Below are 25,807 nucleotides of genomic sequence, written 5' to 3'. Positions count from 1 at the left end.
GTAGCATCTCCTTGCACCCGGTGAGCTACTCTGCAACACCCCATTCCACACCCCGATCGTCAACGCATGACCTCGCCCCCGGGGCAGTTCTGCCCCCGACATACTCGAATGCCTTAGATGCCCCCCAACTGTCGCTCTGCCCGTGGTGCATCCCCTGTCTCCTGTCCACGATATTTCGTTTAAGATTCCAGAGAACTGGATCGACCAGCACGGGATGAAGGCTGTCGACGAAGTCGGCGCTGGGCTTTGGTATAGTACGCAGGTCATCAAACACGGCCCGTTCAGCACAACTCCAGTCTCCAGCTCTGTCCGGCTCGCAGTCTCTCTCCAGACCTTCTTCATGCGCCCCATCAATCCTCCGCATCCGGATCCCTCCAAAAAGCCTTCAACACCGGCTTCTCCCTAATCTCCCACACATCCTCACTACTCCCAAACTCCCCCCTCTTCCTCTCATCCCTCTGCTTATAATGCTCCCGGATCTGCATCTCCTTCTCCGGCCCGGAAAGCGTCCGCGTCCGCATGCAGAACCAGAAGGCCCCCCATTGCTCGCTGCAGTCTTGGAGGTGGCCGTAGCGATAGATGTCGTTGAACTTGCCGCCGAGGGATTGGCAGTAGAAGGCTTGGTCGAAGGCTTGTCGGCAGGACATGGTGCGGGGGTAGAGGGCGGAGGGGGAGATGTTGAGGCTGCCGTCGGGGAGGATGCGGTCGTGGGGGGGTTGTTCTGGAGGCGATGTTTCGTGGGAAGGGTTGGCTGCGGGTGTAGCTGCTTTGCTCTCTGAGGCGTCTGGCTCGGACACGGAGTTAAGGAAGGTGGCCAGTTCCTTCTCTGCTGCTGCGTCTCGCGTCTTGTCTGCACTCGCCAGGCCGAAGATGCGCGTTCGTTGTTCTTCGTTCAGGCCGAATCCTCGAGGCTTGTCGCCGTCTGCCCGCCCATCTGATGATCTCTGGCCATCTCCAGTCGTCGATGAAGACCACAGCCAGCCCATTGCGATCGACAGAGATGCTGAACTTGCTACACCAAGAGAAATGCTGTTGCTCTGGACGAAGACCAATTCTCGAAAGTCGCGTGAAGTCGAGATGACTAAGAGCGCCTTCGACCTCACATGCACTCCTCCAACACCGGTCTTCTCCCAGGACAACAACCATGCAATGCCGCTCCTTTGCGTGTGTACTCTCGATTGAGACGATGAATAGCCGACATGTCGCCTGTAGGGCGCTACATTGTCTCCACAGTATGCAGGCCTGTCGAGTGGCCAAATAAGGTAGGTGATATCTACTTGGATGCAGACTTCATGGGGCCAGACTTTCTTTATTTCATCCCAATCGCTAGCATATCTTCTTCCTTCCTCACAACTCAATCAACATGCCTCTCCGAGAGATGCGGTGGGAAGACATCCCCCAAGCCTCCCGCGTCCTCGCCGCCGCCTTCTTCGACACCGGATTGTTCGGAAGCTACATGCATCCCCACCGGGACAAATATCCAGATGACATGTCCCTTTTCTACCTCCACGCCTTACGAACAGAATACTACTCCGGCCCGGACCACCGCTCCATCGTAACCTACACATCCGACCCTGCCGGCAAGGACACTATCACCGGCGTAGCGCACTGGGTACGCAGGCGCGCGAAGCCATCCCCTCCCGGCCTATACCACCAAGTCATGCTCAACACAGTCACCGCCTACAATTACATGGAATCTTTTCTCTACCCCAACCGCGCCGCCAACCCCACCCATCTCGACGTCCTCTCCCGCATGGGCCCCTTCGTCGACCACCACTGGAGCGGCACCCGCAGCGAAAACTGGTACCTCTCCCGCATCGGCGTCTCGCCCCCCGCCGAGCGTCGCGGGTACGGGAAGCAGATGGTGCAGTACGGCTTCGATCTCGCGAGAGCGGAAGGCGTGGGTTGTAGTGTCATCGCCGCGCCGGGGCGGGAGAGCTGGTATGTGGCGTTGGGGTATGATGTCAAGGTGGGGACGACGGGGGATTTTGGCGGGGAGGAGAATCCGTTGGTTGGGGTTGAGGTGGCGACGATTCATTTTTGGGATAATGGGGTGGAGGTGGAGGGGGTGAAGGGGTATGGGGAGGGGCGAGGATGTGGTGAACGCATGAGATAGATGACGAGCTTTTGGAGATAGGTAGTGAGGGCGTTGCAGCGCTTTGAAGTTCGTGTAGATGTAGCTTGATGCTTCAATCATGCCTCACCTTCCAGTCCCCCCAGAAAAAAGTGCTTTGACCAGAACGCCACGCTGGATGACAGTACCCTATTCCACAGCGCCATGAAACATTTCAAACTCCAAGCCCCTCCACGCTCACGGCCTCGACTGCTCCCACTCCCCAAACTCCCTCTTCAACTCTTCTAACTCCCTCCCCAGATGCCGTATCTGCCCCTCATAATCCGCCAGCACCTTCTTCGCCTTCGCCACCACCTCGTCCGAAATCACCGTCTGCCCTCCACTCTGCCCCCCACCACCACCGCTGGCATTCTGCTGCGCAGCAATCCTCTTCCCCTCCTCCTCCAACCACCGCGCCCGATCCCGTAGCGCCACCATTCGGGCCCAGACCTCCTCTTCGCGAGCAGAGTACTGCGGGTCAAACACCCGCGCTTCGAGCGCTTGCAGCGATTTCCGCACAGCTTCTTCCGCGACGTCGAGGGGGTAGCCGCGGTTTCGCAGGACCTGTGCTTTCACTGCTAGACGCAGCGAGCGTTGGGATAACGTGGCGTGCTGGCGGCGAGCGTTTTCCAGCCGGACGGTAAGGGATTGCTGGTGCGTGGCCATGATGGCGTTGAGAGAGTTGTTCATCTCGTGGAGGCGGGCGCGCATTTCGTTGACGGTGCGGGCTTGGTATTCGACGCGTTCGCCGAGGGCTTTGAAGCCGCGGACTAGGACGGGGATGAAGGCTACGTTGTCGCCGTCTTTGTTCTCGACGGGGGCGGGTTTTTTGGACAGCGCTTCCTCCCAGTCTCGTTCGCTTTCTTCGGGGTTGCGGTAGTAGAAGGGTGCGTAGGCGGCATTGACGGCGTTGTAGAGGTACTTTTGGAGGAGTGTGTCCTGGCTGTTGGGATCCCATTTTCGCACCAGGGTCTGCACTTGCTCGATCACGCTCTTCTCGTTCGGAACGGCGGTGATGCCTGCAGCTGCGAGGCGAGAACGCGCGAGGTCGGTCTGTTGTGTTGCGCCGAGCGAGCCGAAGGCACTTTGGTTGCTGCCGAGGCCGGACTGGAGTAGGGAGGAGAGATGTGTTTGCTGGGGATGTGGGAAAGTGCGCTCGGCGGCTGTGCGGTGCTGTTGAGGGGCCGGGAAGAGGGAGGCATTCGGGTTGGGGTTGGGCTGTTGTTGTTGTGCGGTGGAGTTGCCGAAGATGGCGGTGTTCTCGTTGGTGGTCTGCTGGTGCTGTGGTTGACCGCCCCAGTTGCTGATCTGGCCTGAGTTGTAGACAGTGTTCTGAGCGCCGAACAGCCCACCCCCCTGCTGCTGCTGCTGTTGCTGTTGCTGCTGTGGTTGATTCTGGGTTGTGCTGGCGCCGAATAGGCCTGTACCCTGCGATTGCGGTTGGTTCGTCGTACCGCCGCCGAACAGACCAGTCCCTTGATTCTGATTCTGCGTATTCGCGTTCCCACCGAACAGCCCTGTGCCTTGAGGTTGATTTTGCGCTGTACCGCCTCCAAACAAGCTACTTCCTTGGTTCTGGTTCTGGTTCTGGTTCTGATTTTGATTTGTGCTTGCGCCGAACAGTCCAGTCCCCTGATTCTGGTTCTGATTCTGATTTGTGCTTGCGCCGAAGAGTCCTGTGCCTTGCGACTGGTTCTGGTTGGCGGTGTTGCCGAATAGCGAGCTCATCGTGCCGGCGCTGTCCACCGGTGTGGCCTCGGAGCTGTCGTGGTCGGTCGTTTATGCCAGTACGAGGGTGTATGGGCCGCGCAGACAGGTTGAAGAAGAGGCAGAGGATTCTATAGAGCAGACGTTCCCATTGTCCTTCGCTCGACCTCACGCGAAGTTGCTGCTTCTCAGGTACGCGAAGTTTCCAACCAATCGGCCGCTCCCGCACCTGCTTCCACCTCCGCAAGCTCCAACCTCACGATCAGATGCCTCTCCTCCGACAGCGTCCCGTCCGACCCATTGACACCGCCCAACACCGCCGACATGGCCGCCCGCGAGCCAAGGTAATGCTCTTACACATTCCCTTCCCACGCCCGACTAACGGCTCTCTAGATTCAACCAACATGTCCTCATCGACACCACGCCCATGCCGGCGAACATCCCCAAGGTCGAAGAGATTGGTGCATCCTCTGCGCCGCTGATGAGCGCTTCATACTTTATCGGAGCGCGGTGCCAACCGTACAATGATGACTTCATGAAATGCAAGACGGAGGCGAACGGGAGGGGAGAAGTGGAGTGCTTGAAGGAGGGGAGGAAGGTTACGAGGTGTGCTGCGAGTGTGTACGTTGAGTCCGAGACATCCAGGGCGATTGAGGCTATGGAAAGAACGCATAAACGGTTGGGGCTGGAGCTAATGGGTATGGCAGGCTCGACGACATCAACAAGAGCTGTCTCGAGGAATTCCGGCAGCACTGGACGTGCTTGGACAACAACAACCAGCAGCTATGGCAGTGCAGGAAACTGGAGCGGGGGCTGAACAAGTGTGTGTTTGACAACCTGGTAAGTTCTGGTCAAGCCCAGGAGCCTACGTGGAGTCCAATCAATGAATTGGGATGCTAACAAATGTCCCATGATTAGAAGTTGGAGAAGACAATACCCGGGACGCCGGCCAACGAGACGCCAGTACATCTCAGGAAGAAGCAGATCTTCGCGCATAATGCTTTTTCGCAATAGACTGTAGAGGCGGGGGGTGTACAGTATCCGATGCATGAATTCAAGCAGAACTTCGTGACTCCTTGTTCGCTTACCATTTAACGCCCTCACATCCCCATCCCTCGTTCCACGCTTCCCTATCCGGTTCTCCTCGAACAGCGTCGATTCCAGAGCGTGAAGTACTTCTGAGACAAGCGCAGGGTTGGGTATGAAGCTCGCTCCACGAGAACGGGGTGGTACTCGAACTGGCTAATCAGGTGGGCTGGCCCCTCACGGCGCCGGATACAATACCACGAGGTTCGTACGGCTCTCAATAGTCTCTCTTCAATGGAGTAGGTGAGGCACTTGATCTCGTCGCTGTCTCTCGTCTACCACTGCCTGTGTCGGTTTCACTGCCTCATTTCTTCATCACTGTCTGGCCTCTCTATTCCTATAACCTACTAATCCCACGTCTCTCCATGTGACAACGGTTATATCCGCTACCAAGTCGCTCAAGGAGTCAAGGTACGTTCAGCTATTGCGTAGGTGGCCCTCTAAAAGACAATCTAGCACCATGGGTCGCTTGTTGGCCAAGTCACCGTAGCCCCCGAGCTAACACATTTGTTGACACCTTGCTCCAGGTGGAATCCAAAGCAAACTGTAAGACGATGCGACCGTTCTTGAATTAGCGCAGCCTGCCTCAATTCTACACCAAGGATTCGCCTGAGCTCGCGGAGGGCCTTCCGCAACATCCGTCTTGAGGCTCGCCAGTACTCTGCACAACGCAAGAAGGCGATGGTGAGTACGAATTAATCGTTTGGTATACCAGACTCTCATCAATGACAAGGCTAGACGTTAGTCCGGCCGGAGAGGACCTTCACTTCAAGATACCCACGACAGGGCGTGTCGCCGTGCTGGTTACCAGGTTCACGAAAGACGGGATCCTATCCATGGACAACAATCCGTACGTTCACACACCGTTACCTCTTGCTCATCCTGTACTCACGATCTATAAGCAGGCCCCAGTTCCACGCATCATGCTAGCCCTACATCTTCCCAAAAGACTTTGCAGCTCGACTCGCTGGGAGCTTGGGTAGACACTACTTCTTTTGTTTCCGTTGCAAGGGTAAGCAAACCTAGTAAAGTCCAAAGTCCACTGCAGCATGTGGCTAACATCCTCTCCCAGTCGAGAGGGCCGACACCCAAATCTCTACGTCGCGATCCGGGTACAGCATGCCCGCTGAAGAAGCTCGAAAGAGTATCGAGCAAGAGCAAGAGTCCGACACGACCATGCGTCCGGTCCCGAGACGCACACGGAACAGGGAAGAAACTCGCGTTCGGAAGAGCACGGCAGGGCGTACCCGTCGTGCACAGCAAGCAAGCGATCGACCACCTCTTCCACCACAGCAAGTAATCGCGAGCGCTCGGCCAGGCGCCCTCACTCATGCCGGCCCCTACGATGCGGATCTGCAACTCCGGTGTACCTCAGCTCTCGAAAAGCACAAGATGGCGGTCGTTCGATCTCGCAAGGATGCCAGTCGGCCCTCTCGCAACTCGACAAGCAGCAGATGCTCCGTTCGCAAGCAGCAGTGACCAATGCATTCGAAGACATGGCCTTGCGGCCAACCGCAGGCACTCGGGATCGTTCGAATTCATTGAGACCAGGACGAGGCCGACCAACGAAGCTGTATACCGGGAGGCGAGGCCGGCCGAAAATGCACAAGTGTATGATCAAGGTGGCAAAAGCGCCGCCTTCCGCACCGGAGGAACAGCAAGATGATGATTGGGGAGATGAAGGTGGTGCGTCGGCTGACGAGGAAGAGCAAGATGGCGAGTAACCGATTTGTTGCTTCCGCATGTGCAGTTCTTGCGCAAGGTCTGTTCTGTGTCGTTCGACCGGCGCCACTCGCAGCATATCAAGATTTTGTCGGGCATGAAGTGGAAGGACTGAGGTTGGGAGCATGAAACAAGAGCTGCCGGCAGTGTTTGCGGGCCACAAGGAGGAACATGAGCAATGCCGTATGACTCTCACGCATACTTACTATACGATTGAACGCCCATCGATGTGATCATCTCCAGGCATGTCGAGCTGTTCACACATCCCCGTTAAGTTGGCGGAGAAATGCTATGCTCTGCAGCTTCCTCGCTTTCCCACTTGTTGTAAGGCGTGAATGGCATACTACAGCTGCCGCCCATCCTGCGTCGTCGAAAGCAGGCTCTTCCGCTCGTTTCAGGACTGCCCGTGCTCGGTTAAGCTGCTGTCTCTAGATCAAAGGGAGGCAAGAAGCAGGTAGAACCACCCCCTGTGTCCGATTCGTCGTACGGAAACGTCGTTGGCCTCGTTGCTCAGGCGGCGGACATTTGCTGTCCTCGCTCCGTGGACGCAGGCAAGGCTGATTGCGTGCTGAAGTGCGGCCGCTCGCTGAGATCGAAACGTTAGCCTTGGTGGCGGATGATCCTTGTCTCGACGTCGCAAATACTGTGGACTGAAGCGCGATCGTTATCTTAGCCTCACAGAAGCATTGAGCAGGTGCGGCCAAATTGCCGGAAAACGTCTGCCGAATGTGGAAGCGAGCGGGCGTACGATGGTATTGGGCCCAAGGAAGCAAGTCGACCTCCAGAGGAGACAGCGTTGACGAGAGAGGATTGGCGCATGGACTCAATGAATGGGACATGGCTGCCTCGTTGTCCATCAGAGGTAGCCATGTAGCCACAAGCGCTCCTCTCCTGGATGGTTGCGAAGTGGCCGAGCAAAGAGAATAGGTACACCCACGCTCTGTCATAAACCAAGACGACTCACGAATGGTCATGTCCGCCGTTGTATACCTTTGTACTCGAGGAGCCTTGCAAAATGATGTCTCAGAGCTTGAAGTAAAACGACACTGCGGACAACAAGAAACGGCAGGCAGCAAGTGTGAAAAGAGACTTCCAATAACTGAGGAAGGAAAAGTGCAAAAAGGAACCCCCCGATCACTGCTTTCGACCGGTTGCTTCTCAGAGGAGAACGCGTCACCGCTCTCCCCTCCACGGCAGCTTCTCAGGGGAGAACGTGACGGTTCTCCCCTCCGCATCGCGGCTTACTAGTCAGATAGCAGGACATTCCTTAATTTAGCGAGTTCACCCACCCGTTGTAACGGAGCCGCCGGTATAACAGAGAGCGTGATTGCGGATCACCTGTGGTTTCACCCGAAAGTTACTCCCATACAGCCTACTGCTCAGATTCGAACTGAACACTTCTGATATACGTGGTAGCAAATTGGCTACATCTCGGGATGTTCGGGTCTAGTGAGCCAGTCCCGGTAGTGCATTTGTGTTAACGGCTTCAGAATTTAACTGAACGCCGCCCCTGCGTCAGGTGCACTGGAAGACAGAATTTTGGTAAAACAATAAATAGGTTTTGCGACGAAAGCTCGGACTGAAGGCAGGGGAGTGTGGCGCCGGTGGCTCGTGGTCGCGGGGGGGTCGGGGGATGTAGTGAGGTTGGAGATGTTAGCTCGCATTGCTGAATGAGTGCAATTCCTGGAGAAGGTCAAGCCACACTTACTGTCTTGAGCATTGGACTGATTGCAGTCTCTTGCACATCGCAGTACTTCGTTCCTTCGCAAACGTATATGGCATGTTGTTCGGAAGCACCGTTGCATTCGAGTCTTGAAGCTCGATGGTCCGCCGCCTTAGTGTCTCCTGAGTTCCGCGATATTCACTGGCCGCGTCCACTTCATCGAGCGTCTGAGGTCGAGCTCATCTGACATACTTTCAGCGTGCATGCCAGCGGATCGTATCACATGCTTTCCCCATAAGTGAACTGAGGCTCATAAGTGATGGACTCTGCGCGATTGCTTGAGTGAACTTACAACAGCGTTTCAAGTCTGTACCATTGATACAATATATTACACTATTTCAACATCGCTCTTTCACTTCCGCGCCGCCAGATTTACTCTTGGGGGTGAGTCGAGTCCACGCCGCAACCGCCGACTGTTCTCTCCGATGAACACCCTCGCTATGCGCCTTTATGCTGCCCAATATCGTACACCAATCTTGTGAACAACCGTCTTCCCTGCTCGTCGTCTCTCAGACCACTTCTCTGCGACCCCGGTGCACGCGCTCAAACCAGTCTTCGCACGTAATCGACGACGAAAGGAGCTGTGAACTTGTCAGCTTCAATAGTTCTCGTCGCAATCAATCGCATCCCAACATCCGAGATGGGTGCTCGCGCACAGTACGTACAGAAGTACATCATCACACACAAGCCCATTGAGCCGTAGATGGTCTGCGATGCCACTGCTTCCTGCTGGGCCAGCTCTTCTGCGGAGGGTTGGGGTGGTGCTGTAGTGCGGATTCGTTAGTGACAAGGGCGAGGTGTGCAAGAAGAGGGTAGCGCTCACGTCCGCCGAACATGATGATGGGTTCTGGATGTGTAATAGTAGGTGGTCGATGGTAGTATTCAAGTGTGTCTTCTCTGTCAAAGACCAGATGAAAGATGAAGTGAGGTTTAGAGTCAAGCTCGCGGAGGTTGCCGCAGCGCCAAGACCGTGGACCTGGCGTGGAAGGAGACAACTGCTTCTGTTCACCACCAACACCAACTTCATTCACCGGCGCCTTATCAACTCTGATTTCACCGACGCGGCGCGCTTCGTCACACACTTCACGCACAGCACCGCATTAGCCACCATGGAAGATCTTGAAATGCCTCCAGGCTCGCCCTCCCTTCAAGCCAACGAAGAACCCTCCGGCAACAACGACCCCGGCGACCCTCTTCAGCCCGGCGTGGAAGAAGAGGACCGGCCAAACGCACCGATGGGCAGCCCCACCGCCGACGTTGACGCTTTCGAGGATGATGAAGCGCCAGAAACAGTGGAAGCCATGAACGACGCCGCAGAGGACGAGCAGCCTGAGCCTACAAAAGACGACGATGAGGAATCCGAATTAGATGACTTAGATGAGGAGCAGTTCCAGGACTTCGATGCAGATGCGCTCAATATCCCTGACAAGCCAGTTGCGGTGGACGAGACTAATGTGGGGCTGTTGGGAGTGCATAAGCGGAAGCGGACTGAGGAGGAAGAGCGGGAGAGGAAGAAGAAGCGCAAGGAGGGCAGGCGTGAGAAGCCAAAGCGTAGGAAGGTAAAGGCTGGTGCTGATGGCGATGTGGATGAAGATGACTTCGAGGGCGGGCCGGAGATGGAGGGCAAGAGGGTGAGGAAGAGCAAGGGCGGCGCTGAAGGGCGACCATCGAAGGGGCCGCGTAGAGCCAGGACACCGACCATGGAGGAAGAGGAGAATTTGACTCCCGAGGAGCGTAAGTCATCATCATCAACGATGAGTTCGCAGCGCATCGTGCTGACATGTCTGCTTAGGTCGCCGCCGCGCCCTTGACCGCAAGATGGACGAGGCCCTCAAAGCTGGTACACGCGCAAATCGCCGCCGTGGCCGTGGAATCGACCTTGAAGCAGCTGCTGACGCAGAGATCGCATCTCTTGCTCAACGCATGGCCACTGCTTGTCAAGCCGACGCCGATGCACGCGCTAAAGGCCAGGTCGCTACACACAAGCTCGCCATCCTTCCTGAGGTTGTAGAACTGATGAACCGCAACACTATCCAAGCACAGCTCGAAGACCCAGAAAGCCAGATCCTGACTTCGGTGCGCTTCATGCTGGAACCTGCCGACCACGACGCCGCTCTACCTAACTACAAGATCCAGCGCGAACTGTTCAAGATTCTGTCGAAGCTACACCTCTCGAAGGAAGCCCTCACTTCGTCCGGCATCGGCAAGGTCGTCCTCTTCTACACCAAATCCACCCAGCCGCAGCCGGAAATCAAACGCGCCGCGGAGAAGCTGATTGGAGAATGGATGCGTATCGTGCTCAAACGCCACCAGAAGAACATCCACAATCGCGCCAACATTCAAACGCAGACCTACGATCCTCTTCAGCTGCAGGCCTCGTCGCAGCAATCGACTGCGCGCAACCCAGCTATCGTGGCGGCGGAGAGAAGGAAGAAGGTGCTAGAGCAGCCGATTCCTGGCAATCGTGCAAGAGTGGAGGGCGGTGTGGGAACGTACACGGTTGCGCCGGTGAGCACGATGAGCAATGTAGGAGGAGTCAGCAGGAAGATGGGCGCGAGTGGAGAGGATGCTTTCAGGAAAATTGCTGCTAGAGGTGCGGTCAAGGCTGGCGGTCCTGGAGCGGCGGCTGGCAGGAAGGGATGAAGTGTAGCAGCTATGGTGGAAGTGGATACTGGGTCAGGACTGCTGCTGGAATTGGAGCGGGTCTTCGGGCCATTGAGCATTGGGCTTCAAGCAGAATGCATGGCAGGCCTCTTCAGTGTTACGATTAGCAGGATGGCGTAGCATACTTGCAACGTTAGCCGAACAATTCCGACATGCACACATTCCAACCATTCTATTGCTCAAATACGACTCTGTGACACTACTATTCCTCGCGTTAATTGCAATGGCTGCGAAGCGCGTGGTTGGTGCGCCACTTACGCCACACCCGTCACACGACTCACACTTCGAACTCCTTGTGTCAACTTTACGAATACATGTACTGCAAACATCTTCAAAGCATCAGTATCCTGTTCGAGGGGTACGTGAAGAACAGCTAATGTCTTGGATACGATGATCACTAGGCGCCTTCTACAAGGCTCAGCGAAGGCAGCACTTCGCCAGCCAAGGCCGACCGTTCGCTATGGACAAATAACACGGAGACCTGCGGCCAACGAAGCTGGAGAGCGCAAGACTGGTCATATCTCCATCGGCCATAACGAGGGCATCCTATTCTTCAACAGTCTCTTACCATTCAATCTACAATGGGCATATCGCGCATTATGGAGCCTCCAGCGGAGATCCCCAATCCTGCGGTACGAAGCGAAGATGGAGGACGTGGGAGCAGTATCACCAGCGAAGGTTGTTGAGAGTGCGACGAAGGACGGAAGTCTCGGTCAAATCGAGGTGGTTGAGATTTTGCCGCGCCTCAAAGAAGGCGGCGCGTTCGTGAAGTTCCGCCACGATGCCAATGTCGACAACCAGACCGTGTCTGAGGCCGTCCGATCACAACTCAAACAGAACCCTATACGGCCCTGGTGGAACCCTCTGTCGCATGTCTCCGTCAGACTCGTGATCGGGAAGCCTTGGATAGAGGATCTGTTCCGGTTTCCGTCGCAGCGGCTGATGGTCGAGTTCTTGCCTGCGTATCCCGGGATTGAGGCTGCGGAGCTTAGCCAGGAGCAGCTTTACAGCCTCTTTAGACCGTATGGCAGACTCTCGGAAGTGGTGAAGCAGCCTTCCGATTCCAAGGTGTCTCCTCGGTACGCATATCTAGACTACTCGCGGCCACGCAAGGCGGTCATGGCGAAGAACTGCCTGCATGGGTATCAAGTACCTCATGATCAGGGCGGCGGAAGTCATGGGACTGTTCTTCGCATCACCTACGCCAAGAAGGAAAGGTTCGGCTTCATCAAGGACTGGATACTCAATCACCCTCGGATTTTCTTCCCGCTCCTCGCTGCGCTCATAGCAGGTATCTCCATCGTCATCTTCGACCCGCTGAGGACGCTCTCCATCCGCGCACACATTTCAAGAGCATTCCACATCGAGGACAACACCGTCTTCCGATGGTTCCGGCGGCAGAGCGAGGACTTGATCAACCGCGTGAAGCAACTGAGCGGCCGTGATGCTTCGGAAGGCGGGATGCGGGTGCTGTGGGACGATCGAAAGAACGAGATTGACCAGATCAGAGCTTGGTTGATGGAAAGCACCGACACGTTCATCGTCGTGCAAGGGCCTCGAGGTAGCGGCAAGAGGGAATTGGTGGTTGATCATGCCCTTGCGCATAAGCAGGAAGCTCATAGGCTTTTGGTCTTCGACTGCAAGCCCGTTCAAGAGGCCCGTGGCGACGCGAATACCATTGCAGCAGCGGCGAACCAAGTTGGGTACAGGCCAGTCTTCTCTTGGATTAATAACATTTCTGGGCTCCTGGATCTGGCTGCGCAGGGCGTCACTGGCATGAAGGCTGGGTTCTCGGAGACATTGGAAACCCAGCTCGTTAAGATCTACACCAACACTGCGGCAGCTTTGAAGCAGATTGCGCTTGAGGACCGAAGGAAGGATGACAAAGATGCTAACTTGGGTGACGACGAGTATCTTGAACAACACCCCGAACGCCGGCCAGTGGTCGTCATCGACAACTTCCTGCACAAGAACAGCGAACCGGGCGCACAGATGGTGTACGATAAGCTGGCAGAATGGGCGGCCCAGCTGACTACCTCGAACATCGCTCATGTTGTCTTCCTAACGAACGACATCAGCTTCACCAAGAGTCTGAGCAAGGCATTGCCGGATCGTGTCTTCCGCCAGATCACACTCGCAGACTGCTCGCCGGAGGTCGCCAAACGCTACGTGATCAACCACCTAGACTTCGATGCAGAGCCTTCAAAGACCAAGAAGGACGACGACGGCAACGAGGAAGAGGTCCCAGAGCTCACCCCCAGCCAGAAACGACAGGACCTCAGCGAGCTGGACATGGTCATTGGCCAACTCGGCGGCAGACTAACCGACCTCGAGTTCCTCGCACGCCGCATAAAAGCAGGCGAGACACCCACGAAAGCCGTCAAAGAAATCATCGACCAATCCTCCTCGGAAATCCTAAAAATGTTCCTCATGTCCGGCGCCGAAGACCGCAAATGGTCCTCTCAACAAGCCTGGACCTTGATCCGCAAACTCGCCGAAAAAGAAATGATCCCCTACAACGAAGCCGTCATGGCCACGCCCTTTAGCAGCGAGAGCGACAAAGCCCTCGCGGCCCTCGAGCAGGCGGAGCTGATCTCCGTGCAGTCGGTTAACGGCCGGCCGTACAGCGTGAAGCCCGGCAAACCTGTCTACCAACCCGCGTTCAAGCAGCTGGTCGAGGATCGGGTGTTGGCGGCGAAGATGGATTTGGCGTTGTTGGGGGACGCGATCAAGGGGGAGAATCAGACGATTGAGAAGTGTGAGCAGGAGTTGCATTTGCTGGGGGAGCTGCCGAAGCAGCCGGGGGAGTTGGCGGGGAGGGTGGAGTATTTGCTGGCGAAGGTGAGGAAGAGTCATGTGGCGATTGATGGGTTTGAGAGGGAGACGACAAACTTGAAGAAGATATTGACGACGGAGTATTGAGGGGGTGGTGGAGGGTGATGGTTGTTTTCGAGTATTGTATGTCTAGCTGATACCACTCACAATTCTACCGATATGCTGCAACTCCAAAGACAGCATCACCAGACTTCTTTTTCGATGTTCCTTTTGCTCGTCGTCCAAATGTCATCGTCATCCATTCTCTTGATCAACCACTGCTTTTCATCCGCCTGTTGCACGATCTCGCAAAACAAATTCTAGACTCGCCTTCACCCGACGTGTGGAGGTGATGTTGAAATTGGCATCCCGACTTCGGCCGGCGTGTGCAGGAAGAAAGCATCCACCAGCACCACAGATGCCGAAAGAAAGTACCTGGGCTGCCTCTTGCTACCGATGAGCCGTTTTCGTGGATTTCGAAGAGTCAGTTCTCGTCGGCTACATCTTCAGCCGTCGTCGGTCTCGACGCGCAATGGAAGGAGTCTCGGCAGGTGGAAAGGCGTTGAGAGCAAAGTCTCTCGTCTTGCCTCTCCAGATGAAGAGCGGATGAACGGCGCGCCAACCAACGCAGAGAAAACTTCCGGTGACAACCACGCTATATGTATGCACCAGCTCAGATGATCCCCATCCCCGCCGCGAGAGATGCCGTAGGCGATCAACGGGACCAGAAGCAAAATCCATGTCATAGCATCCACAGCCCGCGAGCCGCAACGATATGAGTGAGCTACGAATATCCTGTCATATGCAGGCGATAAGGCGTCTGCGGTCTTGAAGACACATTCGAATGACTCCACGGAAAAGGCCCAGACACCGCTCACCCATCCAATGGCGAGGCGCCAGAGTAAGCGTGTCCCGACATCGCACTGCCCGGCACCTTTGACCTCAGAGCTGCAGGATATACACTTTTGCCGCGAGATTGCCGTTACGCTTATTTCTGCTCGACGAATGGGCGAGGAGGTGTTTGCATCTGAGGTCTGGGTAGAGCTGCAAGCCTAATCCTTAGCGGGTGCTGCAGGTGTCTGGGATTCCCCAGGTGCTGCGTCTGGAAATTTTTACTGTGATGACATGAGCGGGCGAGGGCGCTGAGGGAGACGGGATGATGGGAGGGAGTGGGCGGTGGCGAGAAGGGGAGAGCGGTCGCGGAGGACGGGCGGGTTGGGTCCACAGCTGGGATGGGCATACAGCCTTTTCATGTGATTGTTATTGCCGGAGAGAGAAAAAGTATGTTCGCGATGCGGGCGCAAGGTGGATGTCTGTGCGGGAGGTGTTGTTTGAATGATGTCGACAGTTCTTCGACAGACAATGACTGAACATGCGCTTGATGAGGCTTTGAATATGTCAATCTGTAGTCGTCTTGATTGCCTCTCCTCCACCATGTACTACAGCCCAGCACAGCGTCCTCGCCTCGTCGCGGAAGAACTCGGTGGAGTAGCAGTAATATTCCCTACCACCACGCTAAGAAGTGAAATATCCCCACCGGCGGAAATCTGGCTGGGAACAAAAACCCGCCTCGCCGTTCCTCTCCTCTGTTCCTCTCCTCCACCCTCCCCGTTGCACACGCTCCCCCGTCGGTCGGTCAGTATACAGTCGAGCAAGGTGAGTTGATCGTCTTCCTGCATCGTCCAACGTGCATATGCAACATCCACAACCGAGCCAATGCCCCCCGCCCGCCAGAAGTGAAGCTTGTTGCCGCGTGTGTTGATGTGAGAGGCGATAACGAGCGGTCTCGCTGCTTTTTTCCTCCGCAACATCAACGACATCATCCCTCGACGATCTTGTCTCAGCACACCCCCTGGCCCGTCGAACCTACATTCGCCCTTCTGTGCTGCGTCGGTGTGGCCAATCGTTCGCTGACCATCCCAAACCCTGCGACTCGCTGCGTGGGCAGCATTATCTTTTTCCCCACCGAGCACAGCTCCAATCTTTTCTCGCTTCTCACATGCACTCGAGCCTCTCTTCCTCGACTGCTGCCAACGCGTGACCTGAACCCTCCACTGACACTACACCTCCTCCAGCCTCTTGTTCCTCTACACCTACACCCATACCTGCGACACGTTACACCCTAGACCGAAGCAGACCCAGTACGACACCGCGCCGCCACCAGAGTTACGCCACCCGCACGACCCATTCGGCTTTTCGCCGATAGAATGGGTCGCGTCTCCTTCGCGGACGATGTAAACGAGCGCATCATCGACGACGACTATGAAGACATCGACGAGGAGAAGGTGAACATCTACCCCTACGAGAATGACAAAGAGAACAAGTCATGGGCGGGTGCGTTGCCCAAGAAGCAGGGTCTCTACGACCCGGAGCTCGAGAAGGATGCCTGCGGTGTGGGCTTCGCGGCCAACATCAAGGGCAAGCCGAGCCACAAGATCGTGACTGATGGTATGTCCTCGTCCTAATATGATGGAAGATGCACATGCTAATTTGGAATAGCACGGAACCTGCTCTGCAACATGACCCATCGGGGTGCTGTCGGGTCGGACGCACGAGATGGCGACGGTGCTGGTGTCATGACCTCCATCCCACACCGATTCTTCGTCAAGAACTTCGAGGTGGAGCAAGGGTACAAGCTGCCGAAGATGGGCCAGTACGCAGTGGGCAACATCTTCTTCAAGCCGGATGAGGAGACGCTCGCCGATACAATTGACCAATTCAGAGATATCGCAGACCAGCTCAACCTGCGAGTGCTGGGGTGGCGGAAGGTCCCCGTCGACAGCGAGCTGCTTGGGCCGGCTGCGAAGTCGAGGGAGCCCGTGATCCTCCAGCCGTTCATGGTCATGAAGTCGTGGTACGGCGAAGAGAACCAGCCAAAGGCCGACTTCGAGGACAACTACGATTCGGTCGTCTTTGAGCGACAGCTCTACGTCTTCCGCAAGCGCGTCACCCACGTCATCGGGCTGCACAACTGGTTCTACCTCTGTTCTCTCTCGAACAAGAATATTGTCTACAAGGGCCAGCTGTCGCCAGCGCAGGTGTACGACTACTACCACGACTTGGTGAACGTCGACTACGAAGGCCACTTTGCCCTTGTCCACTCTCGATTCTCCACGAACACCTTCCCGTCATGGGACCGAGCTCAGCCACTGCGGTGGGCTGCACACAACGGCGAAATCAACACCCTTCGAGGCAACAAGAATTGGATGAGAGCAAGAGAGGGTGTGCTGCAGTCGGACCACTTTGGTGAAGAGCTGGACATGCTATACCCGATCATTGAGGACGGCGGTTCTGATTCGGCGGCATTCGACAACGTGCTGGAGCTTCTGACGATCAACGGAGTTCTCTCGCTTCCGGAAGCCGTCATGCTGATGGTGCCAGAGGCCTGGGAGGGCAACAACCTGATCGATGACAAGAAGCAGGCATTCTACGAATGGGCTGCGTGCATGATGGAGCCGTGGGACGGCCCAGCACTTTTCGTCTTCTCGGATGGGCGCTACTGTGGTGCGAACCTTGACCGCAATGGTTTACGGCCCTGCCGGTACTATGTGTTGGACGATGACCGGATCATCTGTGCCTCAGAAGTTGGCACAATCCAGGTTGAGCCATCTTCTGTGGTGCAGAAAGGACGCCTGCAGCCCGGACGCATGCTCTTGGTCGATACCGATGAAGGCCGAATCATCGACGATGGAGAGTTGAAAGAGAAGGTCGCGTCGAGGCAGGACTTCAGGTCTTGGATGGAGTCTGAGCTCCTGGTGCTGCCAAACATCCACAAGAAGCTGCTGGAGAAGGGCACAGATCTCTCCCACGAGCTGACGAAGACGAACGTTCAGGAAGACCCGAGGCTGAAGGCGTACGGATACTCGTTGGAGCAGGTTTCGCTGCTTCTGGCTCCTATGGCGGCAGACTCCAAGGAAGCTCTCGGCTCGATGGGCAACGATGCTCCGCTCGCCTGTCTGGCGGTGCAGCCTCGTCTCCTGTACGACTACTTCCGCCAGCTTTTCGCTCAGGTCACGAACCCTCCGATTGATCCTATTCGAGAGGCAGTCGTCATGTCGCTGGGCACATACGTCGGGCCGCAGGGCAACTTGCTCACCATCGAGAAGAGCCAATGCCACCGACTCTACCTGCCATCTCCTATGCTCTCCGTGGAGGAGTTCAACGGTCTGATGCACATTCCCGACCTCCACCCAGACTGGCAAGTCGCCACTATCGACATTACGTTCCCGAAGGAGGAAGGAATTCAGGGCTACTACGATGCGCTTGACCGCATCAACGACGCAGCCACTGAGGCCATTGAGCGAGGCGACAAGATCCTGGTCCTTTCTGACCGTAAGATGTCGCACGATCGTGTCCCAGTGTCATCGCTGCTTGCCACCGGCATGCTGCACCACCATCTCGTGCGCAACAAGTGGCGGTCAAAGGCGGCTCTGATTGTGGAGACTGCCGAAGCTCGTGAGGTCCACCATATGTGTGTCCTTGTTGGATACGGTGCAGACGCGATCTGCCCATACCTCGCAATCGAGTGTATTCTCAAGCTTCATCGTGAGGGCCTGATCCGCAAGAACATGACCCCAGAGGAGCTCATCGGCAACTACAAGCACTCTTGCGATGGTGGCATTCTCAAGGTTATGAGCAAGATGGGCATTTCCACATTGCAGAGCTACAAGGGCGCTCAGATCTTCGAGGCGCTCGGTATTGCTGAGCCCGTGGTCGACCGATGCTTCACTGGCACAGCGACGCGTATTCGAGGCATGACCTTTGAGCTGATTGCTCAAGACGCCTTTGCCTTCCACGAGAAGGGCTTCCCAAGCCAGATCATCACCGAGATTCCAGGTCTCGCCGAGACTGGCGAGTACCATTGGCGTGATGGCGGAGAAGCACACGTCAACGACCCGACCTCGATCGCGAACATCCAGGATGCTGTTCGTGTCAAGAACGACAAGTCCTACGAAGCATACTCCAAGAGCGAGTACGAGCAGATCAAGAACTGCACACTTCGCGGGTTGTTGGACTTCGACTTTGATTCCACCAACCCCATCCCGATCGAGCAGGTCGAGTCGTGGACCGACATCGTCCGCAGATTCTGCACCGGCGCTATGTCCTACGGTTCCATTTCCATGGAGGCACATTCCACTCTCGCTGTCGCCATGAACAGACTCGGCGGCAAGTCCAACACCGGCGAAGGCGGCGAGGACCCAGAGCGCAGCCAGCCCCTCGAGAACGGCGATACCATGCGTTCAGCCATCAAGCAGATCGCTTCCGGCCGGTTCGGTGTCACCAGCAACTACATCACCGACTCCGATCAGCTGCAGATCAAGATGGCCCAGGGTGCTAAGCCTGGCGAGGGCGGTGAGCTGCCTGGCCACAAGGTGTCTGGCCCCATTGCGAAGACACGCCACTCCACACCCGGTGTAGGTTTGATCTCGCCACCACCCCACCACGACATCTATTCCATCGAAGACCTGAAGCAGCTCATCTACGACCTCAAATGCGGCAACCCGCGCGCCCGCGTCTCCGTCAAGCTCGTCTCTGAAACTGGCGTCGGCATCGTCGCCTCCGGCGTTGCCAAAGCCCGCTCCGACCACATCCTCATCTCCGGCCACGACGGCGGTACCGGTGCGTCCCGATGGACTGGGATCAAGTACGCCGGTCTGCCGTGGGAGCTTGGGCTTGCGGAGACGCATCAGACGTTGGTGTTGAACGATCTGCGTGGGCGGATTGTCATTGAGACGGATGGGCAGCTGCGCACTGGAAGGGATGTGGCGATTGCCTGTTTGTTGGGGGCGGAGGAGTTTGGGTTCGCGACGACGCCGCTCATTGCTATGGGGTGTATTATGATGCGCAAGTGCCATCTTAACACCTGCCCGGTGGGCATCGCCACGCAAGATCTCGAGCTCCGGAAGAAGTTCAAGGGCACCCCGGAGCACGTCATCAACTTCTTCTACTACGTCGCCAACGAGATGCGTGCAATCATGGCCAAGCTCGGCTTCCGGACTGTCAACGAGATGGTCGGCCACACTGAGGTGCTCAAGACGCGGGAGGATCTCCGCAGTGCGAAGACTGAGAATATCGATCTCTCGCTCATCTTGACACCCGCACACAGCCTTCGTTCCGGAGTGTCGACCTACAACGTTCGCAAGCAGGACCACAAGCTGCACACTCGTCTCGACAACAAGCTGATTGCTGAGTCCGAGCCGGCGCTCGAGAAGGGTCTCCCGTGCAGGATCGAAACGGAGATCGTCAATACTGACAGAGCCTTTGGAGCGACTTTGTCCTCCCACATCAGCAGGCGCTACGGTGAGGAAGGTCTCGAGCATGATACCATCCACTGCAATGTCAAGGGATCTGCAGGGCAATCGTTCGGTGCCTTCCTTGCCAAAGGTGTCACGCTTGAGCTCGAGGGAGACTGCAACGATTATGTCGGCAAGGGTCTCTCTGGTGGACGCTTGATCGTCTACCCTCCGCGGACTGCCGTCTACAAGGCCGAAGAGAACATCATCATCGGCAACGTCTGCTTGTACGGTGCTACATCCGGATCGTGCTTCTTCCGGGGTGTTGCCGCAGAGCGTTTCGCTGTCCGAAACTCTGGCGTCACCACTGTCGTCGAGGGCATGGGCGACCACGGCTGCGAGTACATGACTGGCGGTCGCGTCATCTGTCTCGGACCCACTGGACGCAACTTTGCGGCTGGTATGTCGGGTGGTATTGCCTACATCTTGGACTTGCACCACGAGTTCGACAGCAAGGTCAACACGGAGATGGTGGAGCTTGGCCAGGTCGACGAGCCCAAGGAGATTGCCTTCCTGCGTGGCCTGATCGAAGACCACCTCCACTACACCGGCTCCGAGCTCGCAGCCAGGATCCTGGTCGACTTCAGCAGAGTTCTCCCACGATTCGTCAAGGTCCTGCCAACCGACTACAAGCGCGTCATGGAAGAGGAGGCCAAGAAGGCCGAAGAGGCGAAGAAGAACGAGTACCCTCTCCCCATCCTCCCAGGCGCCGCTGTCCGTAACCTCCACGAGAAGTCTCGCGAGCAGACCTCCGAGAAGGAGAACAAGGAGCACAAGAAGAACGAGCTCATGGACATCGAGGAGAGTGTCCAGGACGGCAAGGCCGAGAAGAAGCGGTCTGCTCTCGTGCTCGACAAGACGAGGGGGTTCATGAAGTACCAGCGTCGCGCGGAGAAGTACCGCAACGTCAAGACCAGGACCCGCGACTGGGGTGAGCTCAACTCGCGTTTGGATGAGGATGAGCTCAAGTACCAGACTGCGAGATGCATGGACTGTGGTGTGCCGTTCTGTCAGTCGGATACTGGATGCCCGATTAGCAATATCATTCCCAAGTGGAATGAGCTGGTATTCCAGAATCAGTGGCAGGACGCTCTCAACAGGCTGCTCATGACCAACAACTTCCCGGAGTTCACTGGTCGTGTGTGCCCGGCGCCTTGCGAAGGTGCTTGCGTGCTTGGAATCAACGAGGACCCAGTCGGTATCAAGTCGATTGAGTGCGCCATCATTGACCGTGGTTTCGAGATGGGATGGATGGTTCCTGCTCCACCACAAGCCAGGACTGGAAAGACTGTTGCCATTATTGGTTCTGGTCCAGCAGGTCTTTCTGCGGCCGACCAGCTCAACAAGTGCGGGCACGAAGTCACCGTCTACGAGCGTGCTGACCGCATCGGTGGTCTGCTCATGTACGGCATCCCGAACATGAAGCTCGACAAGGGGGTTGTCCAACGCCGTGTCGACTTCATGGCTGCTGAGGGTGTCAAGTTCGAGACCGGCGTCCATGTTGGCGAGGATGATGTCACTCTTGAGTCCCTCCGGGCTGAGAAGGACGCTGTGGTCATTGCCACTGGTGCCACTGTCGCTCGCGACCTGCCAATCCCCAACCGCGAGCTGGAGGGCATCTACTACGCCATGCAGTTCCTGCACAAGAACACCAAGTCTCTGCTGGACTCCAAGCTTGAGGATGAGACTTACATCTCCGCCAAAGACAAGCACGTCGTCGTCATTGGCGGTGGTGATACCGGCAACGACTGCATCGGTACCTCCGTCCGCCACGGTGCCAAGTCCGTCATCAACTTCGAGCTCCTCCCGCAGCCACCACCAGAGCGTGCTCGCGACAACCCATGGCCTCAGTGGCCTCGCATCTACCGCGTCGACTACGGCCACACCGAAGTCAAGGCACACATGGGCCGCGACCCGCGTGAGTACTGCATCCTGTCCACCGACTTTGTGGATGACGGTACCGGCAAAGTCAAGGGCATCAACACCCAGCGTGTCGAATGGCACAAGTCCGCCACCGGCGGCTGGGACATGAAGAAGCTCGAGGGCTCCGAGGAGTTCTTCCCCGCTGATCTTGTCCTGCTCTCCATGGGCTTCTTGGGTCCAGAGGATCGCGTCATGGGCGGCGTCATCGAGAAGGACCAGCGCAAGAACATCAAGACCCCGCCTGGCCACTACACCACCAACATTGAGGGTGTCTTTGCTGCTGGTGACTGCCGACGTGGCCAGTCTCTGATCGTCTGGGGTATCAATGAAGGTCGCCAGGCCGCGCGCGACGTCGACTCCTACCTCAGTGGCCGTGGTACGCAACTCCCCGTCACCGGCGGCATCGTCAAGCGCCCGCCCTTCGAGCTGCTCAACAAGGCTGCCAACGGCACGCTGCAATCCGGCCTCATCACCGCGGAGGCGTAAAAGGATTTTCGCGAGGCTTTATCAGAAGCTTTTTCCAGGTGTTGGTTCTTACTCTTTTCAACTTGTCGATATGCTGCTTGCTACTCATGGCGATGATACCCTCGTTGCAACGGATGCGATACCCTTTTTCGATTTCGGAGCGTTCGAGAAATGAAATAGACGGACGGCACTTGCGGGATAACATGGCGGGGGCGAATTACGGGTTGTAAGATCTGAGTGGAGCGCTGGTGGGGTGGTGGTGGTGGTGGTTTGAGTGTAATGGCTTTTGCGATGACGACGACCTGAACAAAATCATGGCTTTTGGAAATGTGGCGTTTGGGGGGTGGGTGCGTTGCTGCTTGCTATGGTCGATTCGTTGTGGGCTTTGGTGGCAAGCGAGCGTGTGGGCTTTTTGACAATGTAATGGCTGGGTGGATCATGAAAATTGCTGATGCGAGTAGCTTAGATGCAGCCTAAGTATTCAGTATCATCTTAAAAAAACCAATTGGTCACTTTTCGCATGAGTACAGGTTCAGTATATGTCAAACATGCTCCGGACTTCCGAGCCTCGTTCTCAGAAAGGCCTCCAGGCCTCAGCATCGACACCCAGGACAACGGCGTCAGCAACTTGCAGCGAGAGCCGGCTCTATGCGACGGGAGCGATCGTTTTCGAGCACGCTATTGGAGTGCAGCGACGGGCATTTTATCACGAGAGCTGTGACTGTGGCCTCGAACATTTGAACGATGACACCGTACTGGACTGGATCGCGCACAATGCCGACAGCACCTCTCCATATGGATCAGCCTTGGGCCGCCATCCCGCAGCCTTGCGAGCTACAGCGGACTACGATTTGGCTGCATGGGCTTGCATTAACGCCCGAAATGCATGCTGCAAGCCACAAGGCAACTGACAACATCGGCGGTGGCCTTGTTGTACTTCGCTACTGACCTGCACTTTGCTACAACCCGTGCTGGTAAGAGAACTTCAGGTTATCGAGATACTGTATCCAATATGAAAGGACAAATTTGAAGGCAGGAACACTTCGACCAAGATGGCAAAGGTCTGCTACATCTTGCGTTTGGCCTCGCCGTTACAGTATCATACATGTATCAACGTACCTCAGCCTGATACAAGGCCGGCACCGCTGCCTCATTATTCCTCCGCCAACGCACCATGTCCAAAGCGTCAGATGTTCAAAGCACGCCATTCCCTACCCACAGGACGTACGTAGCAAGACCTTTCTCCTCTGGCGTCGACGCGCTGGCATCTGGACATCATAAGGAGCCATGGCCAGCCTTTAGAGGACCGTCCTGATCAGCAAGCATCCCTTCCAAGCTCTTTTCCATCGCATCTCCAGCTCTTTGCCGCACAGCAGCTCTGCTCTACCCTCATGATATCCCTACAGTCCTAACCGCTCACCCGCAATGGCCCAGCCTCGCCTGGCAAGCCAGTCGAATGGCGCCGGTAGCTCTACGTCCAACGACGCCTCCGGCCAAGCACCGACGTAAGCACACTTCCGATTCATTTTCTCTGCCGCAGGACTGATGCTGGACAGGCCCAGCGACATCGTGATAGCTGTGATGGGAGTCACTGGGTGCTCGAAGACGACTTTCATCCAGCACTTCTGTCTCCAGAATCTCAACGTCGGGCATGACCTCAACTCCTGTAAGTGGTTTGTTTGGTCGTGGGTCGGTTCATATTGACTCTCCTATCAGGCACAAGCAAAGTCGAAATCGTGCCATGTTTCATGCCTGATGGCAGGAAGATCTTCCTCGTCGACACCCCCGGATTCAACGACTCGCACCTCCGCTCCGACACCGACATCTTGCGTGAGATTGCCGACTGGCTGGCCCTCGGGTACGAGTTCAAAATCAAACTCGCTGGCATCATCTACCTCCACCGCATCACCGACACCCGCATCAGCGGCTCGGGCATGAGGAATCTGCGTATGTTCCGGAACCTTTGTGGTACTGGAGACCTCGGGAGTGTGGTTCTGGCGACTACGATGTGGGAGTCCTGTCCTACGGGGATCGGTGGTCAGCGGATGCACCAGCTTCAAAGCCAGGATGATCTGTGGGGCCACCTCATCAGTCAAGGCGCTCGTGTGTTCAAGCAAGATCAAGGCCGCGTGTCCGCCCAGAGGATCATAGATTACCTCATGGAGCGCGCCACGCCGGTAACGTTGGACATCCAACGCGAAATGGTCGACCAGGGTTTGGATTTGGATGAAACGAGCGCCGGTCAGGAGGTGAAGGAGAATCTTGAAAAGGACAAGGAAAACCACCACCAGCAACTGAGTGAGACCCGGGAGGGATGGGAAGTGGCCGTCCGTGAGAAAGACCAAGCGCAACAGATGGAGCTAAGGGACCGTTACAACGAAATCAGAGGTTTGTATCTGCAGCTCCAGAAGCAGAGTTCGCAGCTTGAGTTGCTCAGCTGGGAAAAGCTGCGCGCTGAGATGAAGGAGCAGCATTCACGGGACACGGAGGAGTTGAAGAATGAGTTGAAGCAGCGACACCGGAGGCTCGAGAGGACTTCGGATAGGAATCTGCAGAGCACCAGGGAGTTGTGGAGGACGGAGGTGGCGGCGTGGAAGGCCAAGATGAGCAGGATGGAGATGTGGGAGGCGTACCGCTACAAGTACCGGTTTGTTTGTGACGATTGCGACCAAGCAATTGTCACGAACACTCGGCCGAGGAGCTCTAAGCAGTGGTGTTCGTCTTGTGACGAGTACACGATTTTCCGTTGGGGAGGGTGTAGGAAGATATAATGCGGGTGGTATGTCATGTAGTTCTGCGAGACTTTCCAATATACACATACTTACAGTTTCTGGCTCACCTACCTTTCAATACCTTGACACTGAAGTGCATTACAAACATGAAGGGTATCTATTAGGTAACCCAGTCCTACAACCGCGCATACAATGAAGCCCAAGCGCTCTTCGCCGCCGATGACTACGAAGGAGCCGTGAAACTCGCACAAGAACTCCTCTACGATCCCGATTTGCCTCGATACCACATGATCAAGGTTATGATTCTCCTGACGACGGCAGAAGACGATTGGAACGAGGCCGACATCATGGTGCGCCAGACCGAGCGTCTGTGGCAAATATCCCGCGAAGCGCATCCGCCTGGAGACGATGAGGTTCTTGAAGGCGCGTACGCAAAGCTGCGTCAAGCAATCGATAAACTGAAAGAGTACCACGAATCGGAGCGCGCGGGGGCCGGGTCGGGGGACTGGGAGGGGGGGGGGGAGGCGGGGGCGCGGGGGGCGGGGGAGGAGGAGCACGGGGAGGA

The 25,807-nt window shown here is 56.4% G+C and overlaps 8 protein-coding genes across 8 annotated transcripts; 6 read left to right on the top strand and 2 right to left on the bottom strand.

The window, feature by feature from the left end:
• Nucleotides 1–350: 350 nt before the first annotated feature.
• Nucleotides 351–1,201, bottom strand: LTR77_002631 (uncharacterized protein; the record flags this gene model as incomplete). The annotated part of the gene is given in 2 exon segments (XM_064799890.1): nt 351–1,158; nt 1,173–1,201. 2 exon segments carry the CDS (start codon nt 1,199–1,201, stop codon nt 351–353), a joined length of 837 nt encoding a protein of 278 aa, XP_064661229.1.
• A 162-nt stretch (nt 1,202–1,363) lies between these two features.
• Nucleotides 1,364–2,116, top strand: LTR77_002630 (uncharacterized protein; the record flags this gene model as incomplete). The annotated part of the gene is made up of 1 exon (XM_064799889.1): nt 1,364–2,116. The coding sequence occupies one exon, from the start codon at nt 1,364–1,366 to the stop codon at nt 2,114–2,116; it is 753 nt and encodes a 250-aa protein (XP_064661228.1).
• A 195-nt stretch (nt 2,117–2,311) lies between these two features.
• On the bottom strand, nt 2,312–3,841 carry NUP57 (Nucleoporin nup57; the record flags this gene model as incomplete). Its single annotated transcript, XM_064799888.1, has 1 exon — nt 2,312–3,841. One exon carries the CDS (start codon nt 3,839–3,841, stop codon nt 2,312–2,314), a length of 1,530 nt encoding a protein of 509 aa, XP_064661227.1.
• A 303-nt stretch (nt 3,842–4,144) lies between these two features.
• NdufA8 (ndufa8, NADH-ubiquinone oxidoreductase complex I 19kd subunit) lies at nt 4,145–4,834 on the top strand (the record flags this gene model as incomplete). The annotated part of the gene is made up of 4 exons (XM_064799887.1): nt 4,145–4,164; nt 4,214–4,441; nt 4,528–4,660; nt 4,739–4,834. The coding sequence occupies 4 exons, from the start codon at nt 4,145–4,147 to the stop codon at nt 4,832–4,834; spliced, it is 477 nt and encodes a 158-aa protein (XP_064661226.1).
• A 4,428-nt stretch (nt 4,835–9,262) lies between these two features.
• On the top strand, nt 9,263–10,994 carry IWS1 (Transcription factor iws1; the record flags this gene model as incomplete). Its single annotated transcript, XM_064799886.1, has 2 exons — nt 9,263–10,085; nt 10,144–10,994. The coding sequence occupies 2 exons, from the start codon at nt 9,263–9,265 to the stop codon at nt 10,992–10,994; spliced, it is 1,674 nt and encodes a 557-aa protein (XP_064661225.1).
• Nucleotides 10,995–11,329: 335 nt separating this feature from the next.
• Nucleotides 11,330–13,937, top strand: YME2 (mitochondrial escape protein 2; the record flags this gene model as incomplete). Its single annotated transcript, XM_064799885.1, has 2 exons — nt 11,330–11,373; nt 11,417–13,937. The coding sequence occupies 2 exons, from the start codon at nt 11,330–11,332 to the stop codon at nt 13,935–13,937; spliced, it is 2,565 nt and encodes an 854-aa protein (XP_064661224.1).
• A 2,099-nt stretch (nt 13,938–16,036) lies between these two features.
• On the top strand, nt 16,037–22,531 carry GLT1 (glutamate synthase [NADH]; the record flags this gene model as incomplete). Its single annotated transcript, XM_064799884.1, has 2 exons — nt 16,037–16,277; nt 16,329–22,531. The coding sequence occupies 2 exons, from the start codon at nt 16,037–16,039 to the stop codon at nt 22,529–22,531; spliced, it is 6,444 nt and encodes a 2,147-aa protein (XP_064661223.1).
• A 1,404-nt stretch (nt 22,532–23,935) lies between these two features.
• LTR77_002624 (uncharacterized protein) lies at nt 23,936–25,281 on the top strand (the record flags this gene model as incomplete). The annotated part of the gene is made up of 3 exons (XM_064799883.1): nt 23,936–24,015; nt 24,067–24,176; nt 24,227–25,281. The coding sequence occupies 3 exons, from the start codon at nt 23,936–23,938 to the stop codon at nt 25,279–25,281; spliced, it is 1,245 nt and encodes a 414-aa protein (XP_064661222.1).
• Nucleotides 25,282–25,807: the final 526 nt, after the last annotated feature.

This window comes from Saxophila tyrrhenica (genome assembly GCF_035928015.1).
Source record: "Saxophila tyrrhenica strain CCFEE 5935 chromosome Unknown scaffold_4, whole genome shotgun sequence".
In the NCBI taxonomy this organism is placed as follows: Eukaryota; Fungi; Ascomycota; class Dothideomycetes; order Mycosphaerellales; family Extremaceae; genus Saxophila; species Saxophila tyrrhenica.
Note: the sequence above shows the minus strand (reverse complement) of the source record. Positions and strands in the feature narration are given on the sequence as shown.